At 43.2% G+C, this 21,487-nt stretch overlaps 3 protein-coding genes and 1 non-coding gene across 10 annotated transcripts in view; 2 read left to right on the forward strand and 2 right to left on the reverse strand.

Moving 5' to 3' along the window:
- Positions 1-2,725, reverse strand: part of spag9b (sperm associated antigen 9b) — a 40,525-nt gene extending 37,800 nt beyond the window's left edge. For all 5 annotated transcript variants that reach the window (XM_061756797.1, XM_061756795.1, XM_061756794.1 and 2 more), the window contains exons 1-2: positions 2,585-2,725; positions 1,696-2,302 (exon numbers count right to left, since the gene is read on the reverse strand). In XM_061756797.1, coding sequence (XP_061612781.1) covers positions 1,696-1,995 — 300 coding nt within the window. In that variant the 5' untranslated portion in view covers positions 1,996-2,302; positions 2,585-2,725. The remainder of the gene's footprint in view (positions 1-1,695; positions 2,303-2,584) is intronic.
- A 48-nt stretch (positions 2,726-2,773) lies between these two features.
- Positions 2,774-15,148, reverse strand: daglb (diacylglycerol lipase, beta). Its single transcript, XM_061756800.1, has 15 exons — positions 14,473-15,148; positions 14,184-14,335; positions 12,970-13,144; positions 12,623-12,890; positions 12,144-12,266; positions 11,888-12,015; positions 11,677-11,803; positions 11,482-11,565; positions 8,444-8,521; positions 8,278-8,359; positions 8,024-8,150; positions 7,146-7,214; positions 6,713-6,785; positions 6,375-6,628; positions 2,774-3,755 (listed from the first exon to the last, which is right to left on the reverse strand). Exons 1-15 carry the CDS (start codon positions 14,565-14,567, stop codon positions 3,560-3,562), a joined length of 2,031 nt encoding a protein of 676 aa, XP_061612784.1. The 5' UTR covers positions 14,568-15,148; the 3' UTR covers positions 2,774-3,559.
- A 160-nt stretch (positions 15,149-15,308) lies between these two features.
- trnaq-cug (transfer RNA glutamine (anticodon CUG)) lies at positions 15,309-15,380 on the forward strand. Its single transcript has one exon. It is a non-coding gene; the product is annotated as a tRNA-Gln (tRNA).
- Positions 15,381-15,887: 507 nt separating this feature from the next.
- mrpl58 (mitochondrial ribosomal protein L58) lies at positions 15,888-21,245 on the forward strand. 3 transcript variants are annotated; one of them, XM_061756803.1, is made up of 6 exons: positions 15,888-16,121; positions 17,050-17,074; positions 17,159-17,218; positions 17,294-17,376; positions 17,461-17,630; positions 21,167-21,245. In XM_061756803.1, the coding sequence occupies exons 1-6, from the start codon at positions 15,969-15,971 to the stop codon at positions 21,228-21,230; spliced, it is 555 nt and encodes a 184-aa protein (XP_061612787.1). In that variant the 5' UTR covers positions 15,888-15,968; the 3' UTR covers positions 21,231-21,245. The 3 variants fall into 3 exon arrangements, 2 of the variants coding, with proteins under 2 accessions (XP_061612787.1, XP_061612786.1); XR_009785735.1 differs by lacking the exon at positions 21,167-21,245 and adding an exon at positions 18,999-19,149 and having other exon boundaries at positions 15,893-16,121; positions 17,461-18,801; XM_061756802.1 differs by lacking the exon at positions 21,167-21,245 and adding an exon at positions 18,999-19,149 and having other exon boundaries at positions 15,893-16,121.
- The last annotated feature ends 242 nt before the right edge of the window (positions 21,246-21,487 follow it).

Below are 21,487 nucleotides of genomic sequence, written 5' to 3' on the forward strand. Positions count from 1 at the left end.
TCAAGTATCAAGTGCGGATTGGCTAGGACACAAAACACAAAGCACAGCGAGTGCTCAGTGTGGCTTTTACTGCCATGGTTATGGACAACACGTGCGCAGCCTTGGCATGTTTCTTCGGAATAACAATTTGTAACACGTTTGCATGACGACAATGAATTCAATTAAGTGGGAAAACCACAAGGTCTCACAAGAGAGCAGCAGTCAGCTGAGTAGATAATATACAGTGCCGTGGATTCAATTTGGACAGTAATTAATGGCCTTTTTCCACTCTTTAGTGTGAATAGTTTGTTCAAGGGCTTCTGGTTTTTTGGCTGCTGGATACAAAAGCTTTTTTCATTTAAAAAAAAAAAACAACATCAAACCATACATTACAGACGCAAATCACTTACAGTAAATTATGCGAAACAAATCTTAAGATGCAATTTGAGACAGACCATGAAGAGTGTGGTGAAATGCAGTTTCATGCAACGCGTGTAAAAATATGTGCGCTCATCATCCCACCATGCACGCAAAGGCTTGTCAATGTGGTATTTTAAATGAGAAGGTTAGAACTAATCGCCTTGATGTCGATTAGGACGATGAAGAGACGAAGAAGAAAGTAGCGTTGCGCTAACTGCTGTGTGATAAATGAAGAATCAAGTGAAGCAAGAGGAAGAAGCGTTTTTCTTGGAAATACAACACGTACACACCTGCATATAAATTCTGCCATTGCTTAAATGTGTGCCTTACTTCCTAGTATCGATACAATCGATTGATTGCCTTTTAAAACGATTGAAATCAATATATTTGCATCCCGAAGGCTAACTTGCCGAGCTCAGTTGGATCATAGGAATATAAATTGATGCATCGGTGAAACGAGTGAATCGTTACACCGCTACTGGTTACCTTTTCCAACCTGTGCACATGACGACGCAACGTAAAAAAATAAATAAAATTAAAATAAAGAATTAAACAGAAGGAGGTAATGTTAGCTGCAATTGGGATCTTCATTAACTGATTGATCGAGGTGGGGGAAAAACAGGGACAGCGGCAACATTAACAAAAAATGACTCCGATTTGGAGAAGCAAGATTTTCCCCATCCATCGTGTCATTCCATTTATTTTATTTTTTTTAATAAATCCGACAGTCGATGAGACCATTTCAATTTGAAGTTAACTTTGGGGGAAAAAATGCTGATGACCCTGGGAACTCCATGCACTTTTTTGTTTTTGTTTGAATTTAAAACAAAGATAAGTGAAAGATGAATATTTCTGTTATTGCATTTTTGGAAAATGGATTTACTGTCGAAAACTTGAGGGAGCTATTTATTTCAGTTTTCATGTCACTTTATAAGACAAGCTTCTGAACGTGGGACCGCTGCACTGCACCTGCAGATGTATATTGTTCTAAGATTTCGAAAAACAAAACCGACATGTTGCAAAAATCTGAAAAGCGGTTTAGTGTTGGGAGTTTGCATTCAAAATTTGGACACCAATATTTTCCCCATGAATGCAAATGAATAATCAGCACAAAGTGTCTGTTATCGGCCTACATCCTTCAAAAAATACGTCGGGCTGTCTCTCACTTTTGGCTGGAAAAAAAAGGGAGTCTTTTGCCTTTTCCACACGTCATTGGTCAGAAAGCGCTTCACCGATACGCCATGCACGGACTATGTGCCGACGCGCGGCAGGTGGAGAAGTGCGGTGTCGACTCACCTCTTCGATATGCTTTCTCAGCGACTTCTCTCGTTCGTACTGCGTGACGAGTTGCTCGTTGTCCTCCTTGAGCAGCTCGAGCTCCACTTCGTGCTCCTGGTTGACAGCCAGCACAGAGTCCAAGTTCTCCAGCACGGCGACGACGAGCGGCATCAGTTCCTTCACCGCGTCCTCGTCGTACTTGGCGATGAGCCGCTCGAACTCTCGGTATATGGAACCGGCCAGACCCGAGACCCGCTCGGACATCACGGTCGAGTTGGGGGAGTCGTCCTGGTAGAGGACGGCGTCGTCCAACTCCATTTTCTTGCCGACGCTCGCACACTCCTTCCCCCGGCTAACGCGCGCGAGCTAGCCGCGAGCTTCGGCTTGACGTCCGTCCGGAGGCTGCTCGCCTTCTTCCTCTCGAAGCACTAAACCTTGTTTCTAAAGCATAGCGCAATTGTTAGGCGCTGTAACGCAGGGGAAATAGTCTCGAATTCCTGGCTTCGCTGCACAGTCGACTTGACGAGCTTTCCTAGCCTTGTTGTTGTTGTTGTTGTTAGCAGTGCTGAAAAGACTTCACTTGGCTTCTGATTAGTTTCACTGTCCAACAGATGAGCTCCTGCTGCTGCATTTAGGAACAATCGGAAAAACGACAACAGTTAACTGCCGAGCCGGAAACACGCGCAGTACGTGAGAAGAACAAGTTGGGACTTGTCATTTAATTATTGTTCCTTAACATTCAAGCTAAACTGCGAACGGAACACACCAAATGCGCATGTACATTGATGTTTTTAAATATTAAATACACATTAAATTTGTACACTCTGTTATATTACGAATGGAACACCAGAATTGGTTACAAAGACAGTTAGAGGGGGAATGTTGAATACCCGACGACCGTGAATACCTCATGTGTTTGGGGAAGGTCCATCGCCGTGACGTCACTCCGAAGCGTGCTGGGAAAACTGAAGCTAATCCTCAAACACTGTGGAAACATTTCTGAATCATTTGTGCATCCACCCCATTGACTCACAGGCTTCACTTGTTCAACTTTCACATCTTCTCATGAGTTCAAATAGCTGGCGGGAAACGGATGTCAGTGGCGTACATTCCGCAAAAGCTTTTATTTGCATCATGGAGTTCAATGCGATATGTTTTCGAAGGTGAATTCATCAGATGATTCAAACCTTAATACTGTACTGTCTTTTTGGTAGGGGGAACAAAGGTCAACGGTTATGTCAGTCTGCACAGATTCCAATACTGTTCAGTCTTGCTATTTGCGCCAACGTATGACTGAACATCAGTTGGAGAAATTCTGCCCTGTTCTGCCGAAAGCATAGGCACTGTTCACCCTGACGTCTCAAAACAGCAAAACACTCATCACAATTACTGTACAAAGAAGATGCAACATTTACACTTTCAGACTGACGTTACCCCTAATATACTGTCGCCCTTGATCATTCCCAACCAACGAGGAAGACAAGCGGTCACGTTCGGCGTTCGGCCGGGGCAGTCGCCGGCAGCAATACGTCACCCGCACAGACCGCACAATACAGGATGGATACAACGCTGTCAAATATCGTACATAACGCATATTCAGAGAGCACGCCGATAAGACTCGCACAGTAACACAAAAAACGTGGAACTGAAGCACGATCAGAATTAAACGATTAAAAGTGCAAATATAAAAAAAGAACCCCAATGTGCCTTTCTTAAAGTCATTTTCTTATCTGATTACAACTACAGTGGCGTTGCACTACATCTGTTAAGAACAGTGCCGCAGAAAATCTAGGCGTAGGAACAGGATTTCGGACACAGACAGACGGCCTCGTTTACAAATGGAACGGGATTCGATTGTGACAGGCCTGCTTGTGGAGTACATTCAGACAACGTTGTGCTGGCTGTGGTCTGAGGACGACGGGCAGAGCGAGTAGGGCTTGTCGCTGGTCAGGCTCTTGAGAGCTCGGAGCACAACATCTGGCATGTGATCCGCGAGCATCCTCGGGCTGATCAAGATGCTCCTGAATGCCATTTCATTCGACCACTCCGCACGGTATCGGACCTGCGAGATACAGGATCTGGGGGAAAAGGGAATGCTTATTCGGCGAGTTCGGAAAAAATAAATACATTCAAAATACAATCCGTTGAAATATAGATTTGAGGCGTTTGAACCATGCATCGGAGGTCTTCGATTTACGACTGTATAGAGATACGGCATCTCAAGGTTAACAATGGCACGCGATGTCCTTCGTGGGTAGTAGGTGCACTTACTTACAGCTGTATTTACAGTTTTTTGTTTTATATGTAGTCACTGATGGTGTAGTGGTACACTCGCCTGACTTTGGTGCGGGCAGCGTGCGTTCAGTTCCCACTCGGTGGGAATGTGTGACTGTGAGTGCGAATGGTTGTCCGTGTCTACATGTGCCCTGCGACTGACTGGCGACCAGTTCCGGGTGTAGTACGCCTTTCGCCCGCAGGCCGCTGGGATAGGCACCAGCGCCCCGCGACCTTAACCAGGGTAAGCGGTGTTGAAAATGGATGGATGGATGTTTTATATGTATAACCTAAAAGTGGTTTTAATACAAATATTTACTGTAATTGTGACTTCACTACTACGTTAGTAGCGTGCATTAGTGATAGACTCCGATGCGGGGAACAACTCGTCACGTTGAGGCTAAATGTAGCAAATGTTTGGGTAGACGTTTTGTTCTTTTAATAACACTGATGTCAACTCATTGTGGCTTTGGTCATATTCAACTGAGCAGCCAAGACAGAGATGTTACCAAAAGTTCTATTTCAGTATCAAAACGCAAAACACACTTGTGAGTAGGCCTGTCACGATATCAATTGTTCAAAGACAATATATTTTCCCAAAAACTATCACGATAAACGATAGTTTTTTAATGCCTCTGAAATCATGAAAAATAAGACCAGCCTGGTTTACATGGAGCCTTCTATTCCAATTATCATCGGTTGAGAAGCCCAAACCAAATGAAACGCTGCATATAAACACCTCAATTGGAATGAACAGGTCCCACAGGGGTGAAACATTCCTTTTGCCAAACGGATCAGAAGTCAATTTTCGGCCGTCCAACTCCCGTCGGCTGACGGTGTGATACGCACGCCGGCTCACCACAACAATGACCAACTTTCGAGTCCGGAAAACTATCGCAGTCCATTTTATTCATCAAACGATAAGTCGATATAGCAAAAATTGCAATTTTTCTTCCCTTTTAGCAGATATTGAAACAATCTTTTCACCTAATCCCTTAACACAAATCGAACCTATTCAATCGCAGATATTTAGTGAAAGATTTGCATGTCACAATATTCCACGACTTCTGATCCATTTATTGTTAACAACAATACATACTGTATAAAAAACTATTGCAAGAGTAATTGTGTCTATATTTTAATATGATGAGGTGACATACATACGGTTTTCAGTCAGAACGGCCCTCTCAGGGAATCATAACAACGACGCTGCCCCCGGCAAGTTCAAAACCCCTGCTTTAGATGCTTACTGAGCTAAACTCGAGAGATTCGCTAACATACGTACAACGATGTTTTTAAGGCATATTTGTAGAGGTGCAGCAATCAATGGACGGACACCTCATTGATTTGCAAATTAATCGAAAACTAATTTGATAATTAATCGTTTGGAGACTGTTTGGCTTAAAACTGTCCAAATCCTCTGAATTTTAACCTATTGACAGTTAATATTCTCATATTTCCATATTCCTCCATGAAAGCAGAATTTCTTGTGTATAATGCACATTTCCCCCCCCCCCCCCCCCCCCCCCCAAACAAGCGTCAAATGTCAATAGTTCGCTTTATACATAGTTATAGGGGAAAATGGAAAAAACTTTCACATTTTATAAACACATGTCGCCACCTAGAGGTTATGAAAAAGCTGTACAATTTCATTCCAATACATCACCGCCACCTAGAGGTTATGAAAAAGGTGTAGCCTACACTTTCATTCCAATATGACAGGGGTATGTATGACTGCATATAATGTAAAGTTGTGCTCATAAGTTTACATACCCTGGCAGATTTGTGAAATATTGTTTTTGTAATATGACTGATGACTGAACAACAGCCATCATTTATGGTTATGTTTTGTTTAATGATAATACTTTTCTGAAATGCTTGACAGTTTAATTTGAATTCATCCATCCATCCATCCATTTTCTTTACCGCTGATCACCACTAGGGTCGCGGCTGCTGGAGCCTATCCCAGCTATCTTCGGGCGGGAGGCGGGGTACACCCTTAACTGGTTGCCAGCCAATCGCAGGGCACATACGAACAAACAACCATTCACACTCACATTCACACCGACGGACACTTTAGAGTCTTCAACCAACCTACAACGCATGTTTTGGAGATGTGGGAGGAAACCGGAGTGCCCGGAGAAAACCCACACGGGCACGGGGAGAACATGCAAACTCCACACAGGCTGGGCCGGGATTTGAACCCCGGTCCCCAGAACTGTGAGGCAGATGTGCTAACCAGTATCACCGTGCCGGCTAATTTGAATTCCATGAAAATAAAATTAAATACGTTTCGCCTGGCCCTTCATGTTTTCTTTAAGAACTGTACCCATTTTATACACGAGAAATTATGGTAAATGTATGCAAATCTTGCATGAATCCAGAAAATAAACAGCGAAGAGCATTGATGATTTAGTAGTGACCTGCGTGTGGGCCCATCTTCGATGATATGTAGAACACGTCCGGGCAGAAAGAGAGGCATGTGCGGCAGAGTGTGCACAGGTGAGTCGTCCGACGCCAGGCTTTGATAGGACGACGAGTGGTGAATCAAAAGTGATTCTTCGCCGAGCAGGGGCTGACTAAGCTCCTCCTCCCTCCTGTTCTCCATTTCAGAGGGAAAGTCATCCGGGTTGCCTCCAAACAGTTCGTACCAGCATCCCCGCAGTAGGATGCGGTACTGCAAAAGACACACACAGTCAGCTAACACTGAGGCACAAGTAATAGTAAGAACTGTAGTATTAATGCTTGAAGTGGTTCTTACTTTGGGTTTATTGCAATTTGAGACTATCTTGAGTATTTTTCGTTTCAGATCCTCCATATTGGGAAGACTCAATCTGTTATGGAAAAGAGACAATAAAATGGTGAAGAGACAGAATAAAGTCACAATGATGACACGAGACAATGCTCAAGGCACTGAGAAAAGGTTAGCTTGTGAGGCCTCTTTGTCTCCTTGCATGTACTCGCGGGGCAGTGCTAAAATGGTACGACTCCATTACACACGAGTCTATAAAAGTCTGTACAGCGCAGCACATTCATTTAGGCCTTTTTGGAGAACTAACGGCCGATTTTACCTTCTATGGCAGACAGTTCATCCAACTAATGGTATAATACATCAACAAATATGTTGTCAGTGTAATAAGTCTTTATTAAACCCGATTAACTAATCAAAGTACTTATGGTAGTGAAATACCTACCGTGGAACCAGGTCTTTTCCCAGCACAACAGAGACCACAAAGTCCTTGGAGTAATCAGCTAAGGCCTTACTGTAGATGAAATGAATACAGAAGAATGGGTCAAATGTATGCATCCATCCTCATGAGCAGAAATTCTGATTCTATTTGGAAAAAAAAAATCTTCCGTGATTGCGCTAAATTGTTACTGTTATTTACCTGTGCAGCCTCTAAAGTTGCATACACACATGGACAAAATTGTTGGTACCCTTCCCTTACAAACCAAAAAAACTTACATTTTTCACCAAAAGACCTCAAACTGACCAAAGTACTAATACATGTATTGAAAACGAATTAATTAAAATACAGTAATGGTTTTATTTTTGTGGACCAACCAAATTATCAAAAAATAAATACTAAAAATGCTTTGGACAAAAATGACGGTACGGTTTTTGTTGCCCAACTTTTTGAGGCAATCATTGCAATCTGTGACTGCGAACCGGTATTTTGGCCCACTCCTCGTGAGTAAACTGCTCCAGTTGTCTCAGGTTTAAAGGGTGCCTTCTCCAAACGCCGTGTTGCAGCTCCTTCCACAGATGTTTAATAAGATTTAGATCAGTGCTCATAGGTCACTTCAGAATACAGTAGTCCAATGTTTTGTTCACGTGTTTAATATATGGGATGAAAATTCAACTCCTATGTTATAGGCAAAATTAACTTGGAAAATGAATTGAACATCCAGCAGCCAATCCAATAATTCCAAGAATAACATGTAGTGCACCTGCTTGGAACTTGAACACAAAAGGCCTACATTTTTTTTCCATTTATCAGAGTGGCTCAAATACTCTTTCATACTTCATCAATTGCATTGAAAACCAGGGAAGCGGACTGGGCTGTCTAACCTCAGGAGTCCCCCTGGTGGAGAAAAGGCGTAGCACTTCAGGGTAGGGAAGGAGTTGCGCAATAGGATGGCCAGCACTGCAGCTGCGCCAGCACCCAGGCTGTGACCAGTGATGACCAGTTTGTACTCATGCAAAACAACAAAACACATGCATAATATTTATCTCCCTAATGATTAAAATATTGATTTGGAAACAGAATTGTGTATTCACTTGGGTTGTGAGAAATTAGAAGAGGTCAAATACAGAACTACTTACTGGCGCAATGGAGAAAGCTTGGTTGAGAATTCCATCGTTGACCAGCTTCCTGTAAATGTAAGACGCAGCCTGGCTGATGCCCTGCAAGAACCAGCAAGAAGGATGCATTCAACAACTGTAAAATGAAAGAACAGGAGAAAGAAATGTGCTGTATTGGAAACGTGCCTTGTGAGCATAGCAGGCTCCGGTCACGCCATCCATGGTCAGGTTCTCACATTCAGCAGAAAGGTCAGTCAGGACATCCTTTCGGGCAGACACAGGGAAATGCACAGAGGGCCATATTCATCCATTTTTTAAGTGCTTGCACTTTTACACGTTTCATTTGTCCATATTTTCCCATCCGGACTTTTCAGACATTCACCATGCACAAGCTGTGAATGACCGCAGAAACACTAAAGAGGCGCGGGCAGGTCTTTCACAGCTCAGGCCGCCTGTCAATTCTGGAACATGTACTTTTACAATATTAAAGGGCAATACGAACATGGAAATACAGTCATGATTTAATGTTCTAAGAAAAAGTTGAAAACAAAAGTGACAGCCTCATTTGTGGTGGAGAAAATTGGAAAAATGAATGCATCTCAGGCTGGAAGCTTGATGTTCTAAAAATGATACATTTGTGTATAATGTTCACAATAACTTATTTTCCCTTGTTATTTTGGTCGATTTTATATTTTAAATTGTGTGACATGTTATCTCATACATGAAAGGCAATTTGAAAAACTATTGCTATTTGATGTTTTTGCAAGCGTATGTAAATTGTTGGTGGAGGGGGACGCCATGTAAAATCTCCCCTCGGGCGCCACATTGGCTGATGCCAATCTTGGCTCAGTGCCTCAGACTGCAGTAAGAAAAAGACAAACACAAGCAGCAGTTTAGAATACATTTGATAGCATTCAGGAAGTTTCTTGTGAGTACGTGATTACGTGTGGCATGTATTGGAACTTGCAAACTTCAAGTGCAATATGATGTTTCCCTTCCCCGGGGTGCTTGACTTACTCTACAGGAGCCTCTGAAGGGCTTAAGAGTGAAAGTGCTTCATACGTGGGAGGCCAGCTTTTTAAGGTTGGGCCACCCGCAGAGCATATCTGGCCTTTTCTCTCTTTTGCAAATGGGAGAATATGGGCCCCTACTCTAGACTGAATTACATGTACTATTCAGCCTCATTCACTCATGAAGAGTAAATGCACACAATACCCACACTTTCACTTCCCACTTCTATTGTTGAATAATTGACATTTCAGGTCTCTGTGAACACTATTTATACACGAAGGTCATCTGTTCAAATGGAGAACAACACTACAAGCGGGACAAAGGTATTACCTCACAACATGATCTGAGAGAACCCTAGTGACTAATCTTCAAGGATACGCAAGCATTTTTTTTTTTTTTCCCCCCCAAGTGTCTCAGTATAAGGTTGCTGACATTCGTCTGTCAAAATACACTAAGGGCAAAGAATTACAAATCACTTGGTTTGGGGGGGCAGGGAAGCATGTCTGCCTTATGCAAATGCATAATGGATCCAGCTTCCATTACCATGACGCCCGGTGGCAGAGCGAGAGCATGCAACCAGTGGAGTGTTTCCAAAGGAGCAGCTATGTTGCTATACTGTATGTCATGACTTTTACGACCCTTTTGCAAAAGCAGTAAGCAACACCTCTACAGACTTCTGTGGTATTAGTCAGACATGCAAAAAACAAAAGGCATGAAAAAGGTGACCAGAAAAAACAAACATTGTCGGGCGGGTCTGGGTGGATCCCCCGAGCTCCTGCAGAGAATATTTTTGATTTTAACATAAAATAAGCAATCTGGAAGACTCTGAAGAGTACAATAAGGCAAAATAAACAAATGTTCTTCACACACAAAAACATTTATTTACACCGATCAAGTACATGTTGATGGATAAGTTTAGGATTCAAATTCAATTTGCTTCATTTCTTTGCTTTTTTTTGTTTGTTCTGGCCTCCAACTTGAGCCAGGCTCATCTCCACCTGCACTTGATGCCTACTTCAAGCTGTGCCACATGAATAGCATCCTCCTCTTTAAGCGCTCTCATTCTGGAAAAGAACTGACTCAAATCATTGTCTGTTTCACTTCATTTTTCACAATTACTATTGGGAAGCCCAATAGAAGAAGACGTGAGGTCATGTGACTTTCTTGTGTCGTCTGATTGCTGAACTAGACTTAAACGTCACGAGCACTTAAACTGGATTGGAGCAAACAGATGTAAGTCGTAGTCTCGCTCACAAAATAGTTGATAAATAAGCAATAATTGATCAATAAAAGTTAGCGACCGACATTTAGATCATTGTAATGGAGTAAAAGTACCGTTACTCCTTAACAGCAGAAGCGGCGGAAGTGTTTTTTTTCTGGTCTCCTCAACTCCTGTGACTTATCCAAAGTCAAGCGCACAGGCGGGACCTCAGGCCGATGCGCCAGCATATTAGTCCGCCGCGGAGTAATATTCACAATTAGATCTGTTTGTGGATGGTGGATGGTGGATGTGTGGAACGGATCAAGCTGCCAGTGTTCGAGGAGTACGAAACAGTCTCTGACGACAGCGAACTCATCGGATGTGTACGATTCACGGAGATGGCCTATTTTGAGTTCAAAACGTCGAATTTCGCCGAAAAGCAACTGATTTGCATGCACGATTATTGGAGACTTATTGGGAGACTCCCTCCAGAGCAGGAGATGTTTACACATTCACATCCAGACTGCAAATAAATGGCACGCGCACAAAGTCACCACAAGCTAATTTCACAATATACTCCCACCCCCACAAAGTTTCCGCCCATACAGATTACAATGCGTTTTGACTCGTGGAAGGAGCATTTGATCAACAGGCCTCTGAATTATACTTGCCAACTAGAGTATCAAGTGTGGCGCGCGTCATCGCCAAACACAATCTACACTACCCTTATGTTGACAACTTAGCTGAGCCGCCCTTAATTTGTACAGAGGCAATTAATAAGTTCATTTTCATAATATGTGTATGTTTTAGGCTTGTACAAACCTCTTTGAAATGTAACAAGCCTTTTCCATTTGGAAAACGGTATGGTTGTTTGCATTTAAAAGATGTGCCTACAATTTTAAATCACTTCACACCACACCAAATGTCCCAGAAAAAACGTAGACAACAGTAGCCACAATTGCTTATATCATCCAACAAAGATAGTCGACTGCAGTCATGTGACACCACTCACCTTCAATGACAGTGTTCCTCTCACAGCCACAAGAATGGACTCCCGCTTGTGATCCAGAGCCACAAAGAAGGGGATCTCGTATATCTAAAGCACGACGTTTGGCGTGCAAAATGAACAGAAACGTTTGAACGACTTAAGTGTATTAACAGTTGCGAATGCCGTCTCCGTCGTAATCAAGGGAAAATTGGGTACTACCTGATTGTGGAAGCTGACATGAATGAAGTCTCTGTACTGCAATCCGGTGCTTTGCAGGATGGAAGAAAAATGACAGCCGAGGTGGTCTCCCCCAACAATGTCATACTCAGCATCACGACTGCTACAGCTGACACATGAAAGCTTTTTTTTCTAAATGCCAAATAACGTAGAAGACGTTATTGATTCAACTAAAAAGACAACAGTATTCTACCAGTCTCCGCTAAGTTTGCAGGGCCCAGTGAGAAGGTTGGAGTAAATGTATAAAGGCCAGCCATAGGCCGCAGCAGCAAAGTGCATACAGTGGACCGCTCTCTCCAACTCTGACTCCAGATCTTCTTCCTTCAATTTTTGCAAAAAAACAAATGTACTGCTTACCATAAGCGTAGCTGAACAATGTAATTGTATGAGTTATCTGGATGCAATCTGCTGGTTAACAAGCGGGGGAAAAAAAACAAAACAATTCATACAATGGGAGAGGATGGACTGTGATCTATGGTGACATCTGGGTCTCTGCTTCTCTCCATCTTGTCCTGTTCCTGATGCAGCAAAGCCAAACCGGCAGCAATGTCACTGGGAACCAAGTCTGTGTCCTGCATCACACACATATTTCGATATGGGTTCAGGAAATACGATATTTAAAAGTTATGAAGTTATCAGGGGCACAAGAAGGCACGCTCAGTTACCCCCATACTTCATGGTTTTCATTTGATTGTTTTGTATTTATGGCGTAGAAGTGTTTTTCACACTAGTATTTCCTATCATCGTCAGTCATATCACATCACACTCGTTTGCACAACGGCAAACACTAGCAATAGCAATTTGCTGCTTTTGTCTGTACGCCTTTTGCTCCCGGTCTCTAAAAAAATACCCTCTCATTTGATATCGCTTCCATAACATTTCTCTTTGAGGGGGGAAGTTGCTAGTAGACGTGAAGGAAGGGCCTTACAGAGAAGAATCCGCTGACGAGCTGCGAGATGCTGGAGAAAGCCGCTCTGTTGCTTTCGTCCTGCGGCAGGCAACAGCACATCAGTCGAAGCCTGCTCTCCCACACTTTGACGGCGAGCGAGCGCGCTGTGGAAAGGAACTGAGTTCCCCCGCCGCTCTCTAGATGTCGCACGCCCAGTGGCTCCGTGGCAGCAGCTGAAGGCCGAGGGTTTCCCAATGGGTCAAAGACGAATATTACGCCCAGAGCTGTGAAGAGCAGGATGATCCAACTGTAAGAGGAGAAATGCTTCGTCAAAAGAACTCTTACAGCACAACCGGACGGAGAATGTCGAAAGGATCAATATCCACCTGGCAACTACCGCTGCGATGACAGCACCCACGGTCGCAGGGTCACAACCGTTGCCGCCATCAGACACCCACACGGCCCCCAGACTGGCCCACACCAGCTCGGGGAGGTACAGGAGAGCTCGCAGGTACACCAGGGTAGGCATGGAGCGTCGTGACCCAGGGTTTGTTATGGTACCTGAAGGCACAAATAGACATCTATGGAATTAACTGAACAGCAGCAAAGGCCAAGGAAACTAACGGCTGAATTTGTGTGTCGGAAGAATACTATTAAGAAAGCCACCGTACGGAACCACTCACGCGCTGTTACTTAACTTGTGGTTTGGATTCAATTGAAATCCTCTCGGCGGCACGGTGGGCGACCGGTTAGCACATCTGCCTCACAGTCTTGAGGACCCGCGTTCAAACGCAGCCTCGCCTGTGTGGAGTTTGCATGTTCTCCCCGCTCCCGAGTGGCTTTTCCCCGGCTGCTCCCGTTTCCTCCCACGTCCCAAAAACATGCATGGTAGGTTGCATTGAAGACTTTAAATTGCCCGTAGGTGTAAATGTGAATTTGAATGGTTGTTTGTTTCTATGTGCCCTGCGATTGGCTGGCGACCGGTTCAGGGTGTACCCCGCCTCTCGCTCAGAGTTAGCCGGGAGAGGCTCTAGCACGCCTGTGACCTTAGTGAAGATAAGCGGCACGGAAAATGGATGGATGGATGGAATCCTCCGAAGAACTGTGCTCTCTAAGCTTTGGAGGTGCAGTTTGAAGTGGTTTTATGGGACTTTTACAGCAATTGTGCAAGGCAATTCTCAAACTATCAATGATGTTAAAGATTGCAGGAATGCATTGTTATGACTAATGAACTTTGAATTATTGTCCATCTAGCCATTTTTTGTACCGCTTGTTCTCATTTGGGTTGGGCGGTGGGCTAGAGCCTATCCCAGTTGAGGTGGGCTAGAACCTGGACTAGTCACCAGTCAATCGAAGTGCACATGTAGAAAAACAGTTGACACTCACATTCACACCTATGGGCAATGTAAATATTTCAATTAACTTAACATGGGTGTTTTTTGAGGACCCGGAGAAAACCCAGAAATGACCGACTCCAGATTGGAGAGCCCGAACTGAGATTTAAACGCGGGAACTCTCAACTGTGAGGCAGACGTGTTAAACACATCATCACCGGACTGCTGCCTTAATTAAAAATGTGGAGTTATGATATGTGGTTTACCTTGAGCACTGACGTATACAATGGCACATAGTGAAAGAATGATAAGTGCCAGCACCACTAGCAGTCCAATCAGGTAGATGTGAAGAACACCTTTCCCGTTACAATCAAAATGGCCCTTGTGATTAGTGTACAGGACGATGGTGCCAATCCACCTAATTGAAAACAATACATAAATGGAGATATGAGCACAGAGAAGGAAAGGTGATAACTACATTCACGAGTCCAAAGAGTAGTATTGTTACAATTAACAGAATTGTTTATTTGACTAACAAGTTCGGCTCATACATACCAAAGTAGGCGGATGAACAGTTCGAATGCTCCAGGGAAAACAAGATCATCACTGGCGATCCCCCACCGACGACCAAAAGCCACCATTCCAGGCATTTTGAGATGAGAAAGAAGAAATGTTGACTACGAGTGACAGACTGCTAAAAAGAATCTGGGGCCATTCATGACTCCACTTCCTGAAAGCAAATCAGTGTTGCCACATCGTACCTTTCCTGCGTTGCAACACGAGCTCGAGATTCCTGTCTCTACACGCCATTTTAGAATTCAACAGATAACACAGTCTTGGGTGTTTACCATCGTGGTGATAGTCAAAACATCCCGCTATTCGTTTCGACGCAGGTCAAATGCCACTAACCGCGTGCTTAGCTGACATTAAATAATGCCATTAATGTGATTAATGGAGGTTAGTGGAATTGCTGATGTGACGTGACTAGCTTCTTATCTTCTAATGTTAGCTACATATACTAAAAATAAACCTACTGAAAGATAACGACTTAAATCGATTACAAGACTGTTAGTTTTGACGTTTTACAAAATATATATTACTCCGTTGCGTGGCCAACGGATTTGTTTCGAGAAATTCATGGTAACTAAATTAAAATTCATGGCAAAATAAACAGACTTGTTGCCCACAGTCCGTGTCCATCCGGATGGAGCAACCCTACGCAACAGAGCATCGTTTATTTGTTCCGCTTCTGGCTTTTTCTTTTGGCAACCCACAATTATTATTGCGCCTCCTCCAAGTATTTCTATAACACAGCCTCCTCGATTTGTACTGGTCGCTGATGCACATCCTCTATTGAGATATTGGTAAACCATTTCCAGCACACGACTGTAGGTTCCATGGTGTAATGGTTAGCACTCTGGACTCTGAATCCAGCGATCCGAGTTCAAATCTCGGTGGAACCTTACTTTTATTTATTTATTTTTTACTTTTATTGACATTAATCTGGTGATTTTTCTTTTTCTTTTTTTTGTGGGGGATCGTCAATTCCACGTAAGAAATTATTCAGGTTGAAAACTGATTTTATCACGAGAGGTATGTGGAAAGAGGTAACTCATAGATATGAATTTAGAAGCAGATACGAGCCGTCCCCTTTTGAGCTGCGTGCCTACGGCGATATTAAGCTAGTAGGGGCAAAGTTGTAAGCAAATTCCGTGTGTGTGGACGGCAAGAAAACTGAAATAGGAAAGACGCCGTCACATTGTGCTGCATTCGGTGGTGCACGACGCTGTACAACCACAACAAGGGAACTGGGAATAACGTTTCATAGTTTTTTATGCATTGTATTGATACACGCGCTGGCATTGGCAAAAAAAAAAAAAAAAAGTAAATCTAATGAAAATCGGTTGAGAAATGAGCAAGTTACGACTTAATTTCAATGTCCATGGATTGCCTTTGATAAAAAAAAAACCAAAAAAAACGTCGCCCCTGCAACATGGCCACAACGTAGGCACGTCGGTTAGCGTCGTCATTTTCAGTGACGTCGTAGCATCATGGCGGCTTCCGTGGCTCGACGCTGCTTTTCTTTTTGCGGGAATGTCCGCGCTCGCTTAACAGTGATTCCGCAGCCGGTAAAACGTCAGCGTGTTCAAACGAGTCTCCAGCCGAACGCTGCCCATGTAACCCGAGGGTCACACAATGGGCAGGTGAGTCAAACAGCTTGCTGCGGTTCCAGTGGCTCCGAAACGTTTTACACCAAGTGCCACCTAAAAAGATACGAAGCTCTAAAATGTATATTTTGTCAACAACATCATGCAGTTTGCGATTACATATCGCACAATTAAAAAACTCTACTTAAAATGATTCAATTAAAATGTATTGCACATAAACGTTAAATAAAAACAGTACCTAAATGTTTGCAAACAAACAGTTCTAAAAAATGTAATGCAAATGTATTGAGCTTAAAAGTCAAATAAAACTGAACTGTACTTAACTCATGTTAAAAGGGTTCATATTGATTTATTAGTTAACGTTACTTGGATTTCATTGGAATGTACCAATGCGATTGGCTGGCGACCAGTTCAGGGTGTTAAATATTTTTGACAGAAAGTTAAATATTTTCAACGTTATGTCAAATTACGATAGTTAAATCCTATATTTTAGAGGGGGGGGGGGAAAGTATGTTTTTTGACAGTGACAGTACTAGCACAATAAAGTTGTATATCTTTGAGGGGGGGGTAAAAAAAAAAAAAAAAGTTGTAGACTTTCGAGATTAAACCAGTGACTTTCTTTCTCGAAAATATAAAACTTTATTGTTGTAATAATGCGACTTTCATCTCTTATAGCGTCATCCTTTTTCTTTTCAGGGTGGCCCCGAGACTCATTTGTAGTTCTAAACGCAAAACAAGCACTTAAAAAAACGAAGTAGGACGGAATGCCGTCAATGAGCTCTCATCTTTGGGTTGCCGCGTTGTGTACAGTATACACCAAGCTGAAGTGTTTTGTTTAGGGTTGTCCTGTTTGAAGCACCACATCATGAGGAAGGAAGAATAGGCATTCTAATCACGTGTAACTGCAAAGTGCATACAATTGTAACATGTCATGACTCCATTTATTTTGACCTTTTTCTTTCAGGATGCCCAAGTATACATTCCAGTAGGTAAATATTTAACAACTAATGTGCCATACGAGTATATTTTCTTTCTAATTCCCTTACTTTTTATGAACACTTCCTTCTCTTTAGACCGTCTGACCGTGTCTTACAGTAGAAGCGGTGGTCCCGGTGGTCAGCATGTCAATAAAGGTCCTCAAAACAGTCAAACTAACAACAGCGGTTTTCTTTGGGTTCCAAGTTGACAATGGCAATTTCAACCCACAGTCAACACGAAAACAGAGATCCGATTCCACGTGTTAACTGCAGACTGGATCCCAGAGGACGTGCGACAGAAAATCCTGGAAAAGGTTAGCTTACGAAAACTAGCACCGTGATCGTTGCTCTCTAACTTTAATGGTAAACCTGTAATTAAACGAATGCTTGCGGTGCAGAACAAAAATCGAATCAACAAGGCTGGCGAGTTGTTGGTGACGTCAGAGCTGAGCAGGAGCCAGCACAGAAACGTCAGTGACTGCTTCCAGAAGATCTCAGCCATTATTGCTGAAGCTCGCGAGAAACCACACGAGGCCACGCCAGAAGAGATCGCCCTCAGGAAATCGAGGTAACTCTTTCACACCATTTGCTCATATAGCCGCGCTTATACACTGTGTTCCAAATTATTATCTATGTAGGATTTATGTTAAATAATTGAATCGAAGTCAGCACACAACTGTAATAATTGAAAGTGCAACCCCAAATACAGTTCAGATTTTGTTTTCGAGAAGAATTTCGAGAAGCTTTTGTGCTAACGCTGACTCTGTAGTATTTGGAACTGTTCATAAATCACTCCACCTTGACCAATGATGCTGCCACCACCATGCTTCAATGAAGGTACGGTGTTCTTTTGGTGATGAGTAAACATATGGCCCAAAAGGTTCAACCTCGGTTTCATCCAATCATAACACATTTATTAACGTTTCTGGGAGATTCCAGGTGTTTTTTTTTTTTGCTAAATGTAGCCGGGTTTGGTTGTTTTTCTTTGTAAGATGTGTCACTAAATATACATATATTTCAAACTACAAGCTACTTTTCCCCCTCAATGTGGGCCTGATCATCAAGCAGTGCGTCTGCAAAGATAAGATAAGACCGTTTTGAAGACGACGACGACGACAAGGTAGCCGTGACGTTGGGGCTGCAGAGGATCCTAGAATAATCCTTCCAGCAGTGCATCAACGTGTGGCAAGTTTTGATTTGAAATCTATCTTTTTGGGCACACCTCGTATGAAGACGTTAGGAGATTATTGTCACATATACTAAATACCGGGACTTGCCAGAAATTTCTGCAGCTTCTTCAATCAGAATCAGAATCATCTTTATTTTGCCAAGTATGTCCAAAAACACCAAAACACACAAGGAATTTGTCTCCGGTAGTTGGAGCCGCTCGAGTACGATGACAGACGATGATGTTGGTCGCCCACTTAAGGTCCTGAGAGACTGTAATTCCCAGGAACTTGAAGGTCTCGACAGTTGACACGAGGCAGCTGGACAGCGCGAAGGATGCCTCCTGAAGTCCACGATCGTGACTTGAGCGTGTTCGGCTCCAGGTTGCGTCGTCGCACCGCACCGCTCCGCTTCCTGTCGATATGCAGACTCGAGTGCTGTCATCTGCGAACGTCAGACGTTTGACAGGCAGGCGCGTTGAGGTGCAGTCGTTCGTGTAGAGAGAGAAGAGCAGCGGAGAGAGGACACAACCTTGGGGCGCCCCAGTGTCCTTTTCAAATCTGCAGTGGAAGGTATTGAAGTCGTTGGCTAGTGTGCTATTGTTCTCAGCTTGGGGGGGATCGTCGCTTGTAATTGGTCAGCGATTGGAATGCATGCCAGACTCTTTTACACGGCCTGTAAAATGGGACCACTGTTTGGGAAAACGCTAAAGTCTGATTTTTGTCAATGTGACCTTGAAGGAGCTTCGATGGGGGCAAATGTTTTTCAGGTTGGACAAGAGGAGCAAAGAGAGAATCAGACAGAAGAAGATCCATTCTGCTACTAAACAGAGCAGGCGACTGGAGTTTGATTAATGTTTCAACCTGTCACTATTTCATGTATTTTTCATTTTATTGATAATAAAGTGGTTTTGAAACGTCTACATGCATTCATTTAAACATTCTGTGACCAATCCGCACGTTGCCGGTTTTAACAGTTCCAACATTTGACTCATCACGGAGAAGAATAATCGTACCAATCTCAACGTAAATAGTACTAAGTTGCCACTGGTTGGCTTCTTAACACTAGACATAGTAGCAAAACATGACATTTACCAGGGAGCAAAGTCAAGTGGTGGCAGTGTGTGTGTGTGTGTGTGTGTGTGTGCACAGTCGGTTTTCAGACCCCCTTACATTTTTCATTCTTTGTTATACTGCAGCCATTTGCTAAAATCATTGAAGTAATTTTGTTTCCTCTTTAATGTAAACACAGCACCCCATATTGACTGAAAGAAAACAGAAGTGTTGACATTTTTGCTGATTTATGAAAAACGAAAAACTGAAATATCACACAGCCGTAAGTATTGAAGGAACCTGCGTTTTAAAATCTCCCAACTCCCGTGGTTCCAAGCGTGCTCGTTTTCGTGAAAGAACAACAATGTCTAAAAACCAACCAATTTATTCCTGACGGAGGAGACTATACATTTGCAGAGCTCTGGGTCCGTAACTACCCCATCTTATCCTTAGCGGATAAAGTAGTCGAACAAAAAAAAACTATCTGACTCTACCCCCAGACTTGATACAACGTTTCAAACAGGCCAGTATGGAATCGCTGTCGTCTGATTGGTCCGTAATCTGACGTCATCGTTGTTCTGCGGACCATCTGATCTGGCTCCAGGTGTCGCCTGCATTCAATGTTTATAGTGGCCCCCCCGCAGTTCCTTTCTTCCTTGACATCTGTCTCCAAATACCCCCCCGATGGGGGCCTTCCTGCAATATATTCCTATACTCCAATACACATTCTCTTCCAAACTAGTTAGAATTACATTTTAGAATATAAAGTATTCTATATTCCCTTCAGTATTCAGACCCTTTGCTGTGCCACTCACATATTGAACTCGGGTGCTGTCCATTTCTTCTGATCATCCTTGAGATGGTTCGACACCTTCATGGAGTCCAGCTGTGTTTGATGATACTGATTGGACTTGATGAGGAAAGCCGCACCCCTGCCTACAGAAGACCTTACAGCTCACAGTGCATGTCAGAGCAAATGGGGAATCATGAGGTCAAAGGAACTGCCTGAAGAGCTCAGAGAGAATTGTGGCAAGGCACAGATCTGGTCAAAGTTACCAAAAATAAATCTGCTGCACTTAAGGTTCCTAAGAGCGCAGTGGCCTCCATAATCCTGAAATGGAAGCCGTTCGGGACCACCAGAACCCTCCCGAGAGCAAACTGAGCAATCGGGGGAGAAGAGAGAGAGGTTGGAATTGGTGAGAGAGGTCAAGAAGAACCCAAAGATCACTTGTGGCTGAGCTCCAGAGATGCAGTCGGGAGATGGGAGAAAGTTCTAGAAAGACTCCCTTTTTTTTGCGTTCTAAAAGAATTCTACTACCATACGTGGTTTGGGGTCGTGCGGCTGAGTTTCTCCACAGCAAGTCAGGCTCGTGTGGCCTCACTCAACCTGGTTTCATGAACCGATGAAGGTGTTATTATTGTCTTTGTCGCACGTGATTGCTTCGCTTCATTCGTGCCGCGTATGGCGAGGGAGCAAACACCCAACTGGAAATGTCTCCCGCAGCGCACTGAAACAAACTTGCGTATTTCCTCTCCAATATATTGCGCATGTTCTCTGCGCAGTATCAGGCGAATCACACTGATACTTTTCAATGCAGCTACAAGCACAAAGTACAATGACAACCAAATAAAAGATAAGCTAGCGGTTATTCGTATAAGACTGTCAGGGAAACGAGCACTGTCCGTTATTTGAAGCCAAAGTCACAAAAGATTGCGTGTGGAGTAATCATTGAGAAAAAAAACAACTTAAGTCTGCTGATGAACACAAAGTTGCATTTTTTTTCCCCAGATGCTTTTCTTTCATGGTCTAAATATGTAAGATGAATTGAAAATGATGAATTTGATTCATTTATGGTAGGTTAATTGAAGACTAAATTGTCCGCAGATTGGCCGGCGACCAGTCCAGGGTGTTCCCCGCCCCGAGTGATGCTCAGCAGTACGGAGAATGAACGGGTGGGTGGATATTTCATTTATTGAATTTGTCAAATATTTCTATTGGAGAAAACATATCTCGCGTGAAATATAAACATCTACAAATTCAATGAGTTTATAATCTCGCAACTTGAAATTTTCCATGTGGCTCCATGAAAAATAATTGTGTCTCCCGCAACGCGAGGCTTAAGTGGTATTCTTTGCAGAGGCCTTGCATGTAAGGACACGCGTTCTTCACACTGCATGAAAACAAGCACACATCATTCATCCTTTG

The sequence above is a fragment of the Phyllopteryx taeniolatus genome, chromosome 19 (assembly GCF_024500385.1).
Source record: "Phyllopteryx taeniolatus isolate TA_2022b chromosome 19, UOR_Ptae_1.2, whole genome shotgun sequence".
Classification (NCBI taxonomy): Eukaryota; Metazoa; Chordata; class Actinopteri; order Syngnathiformes; family Syngnathidae; genus Phyllopteryx; species Phyllopteryx taeniolatus.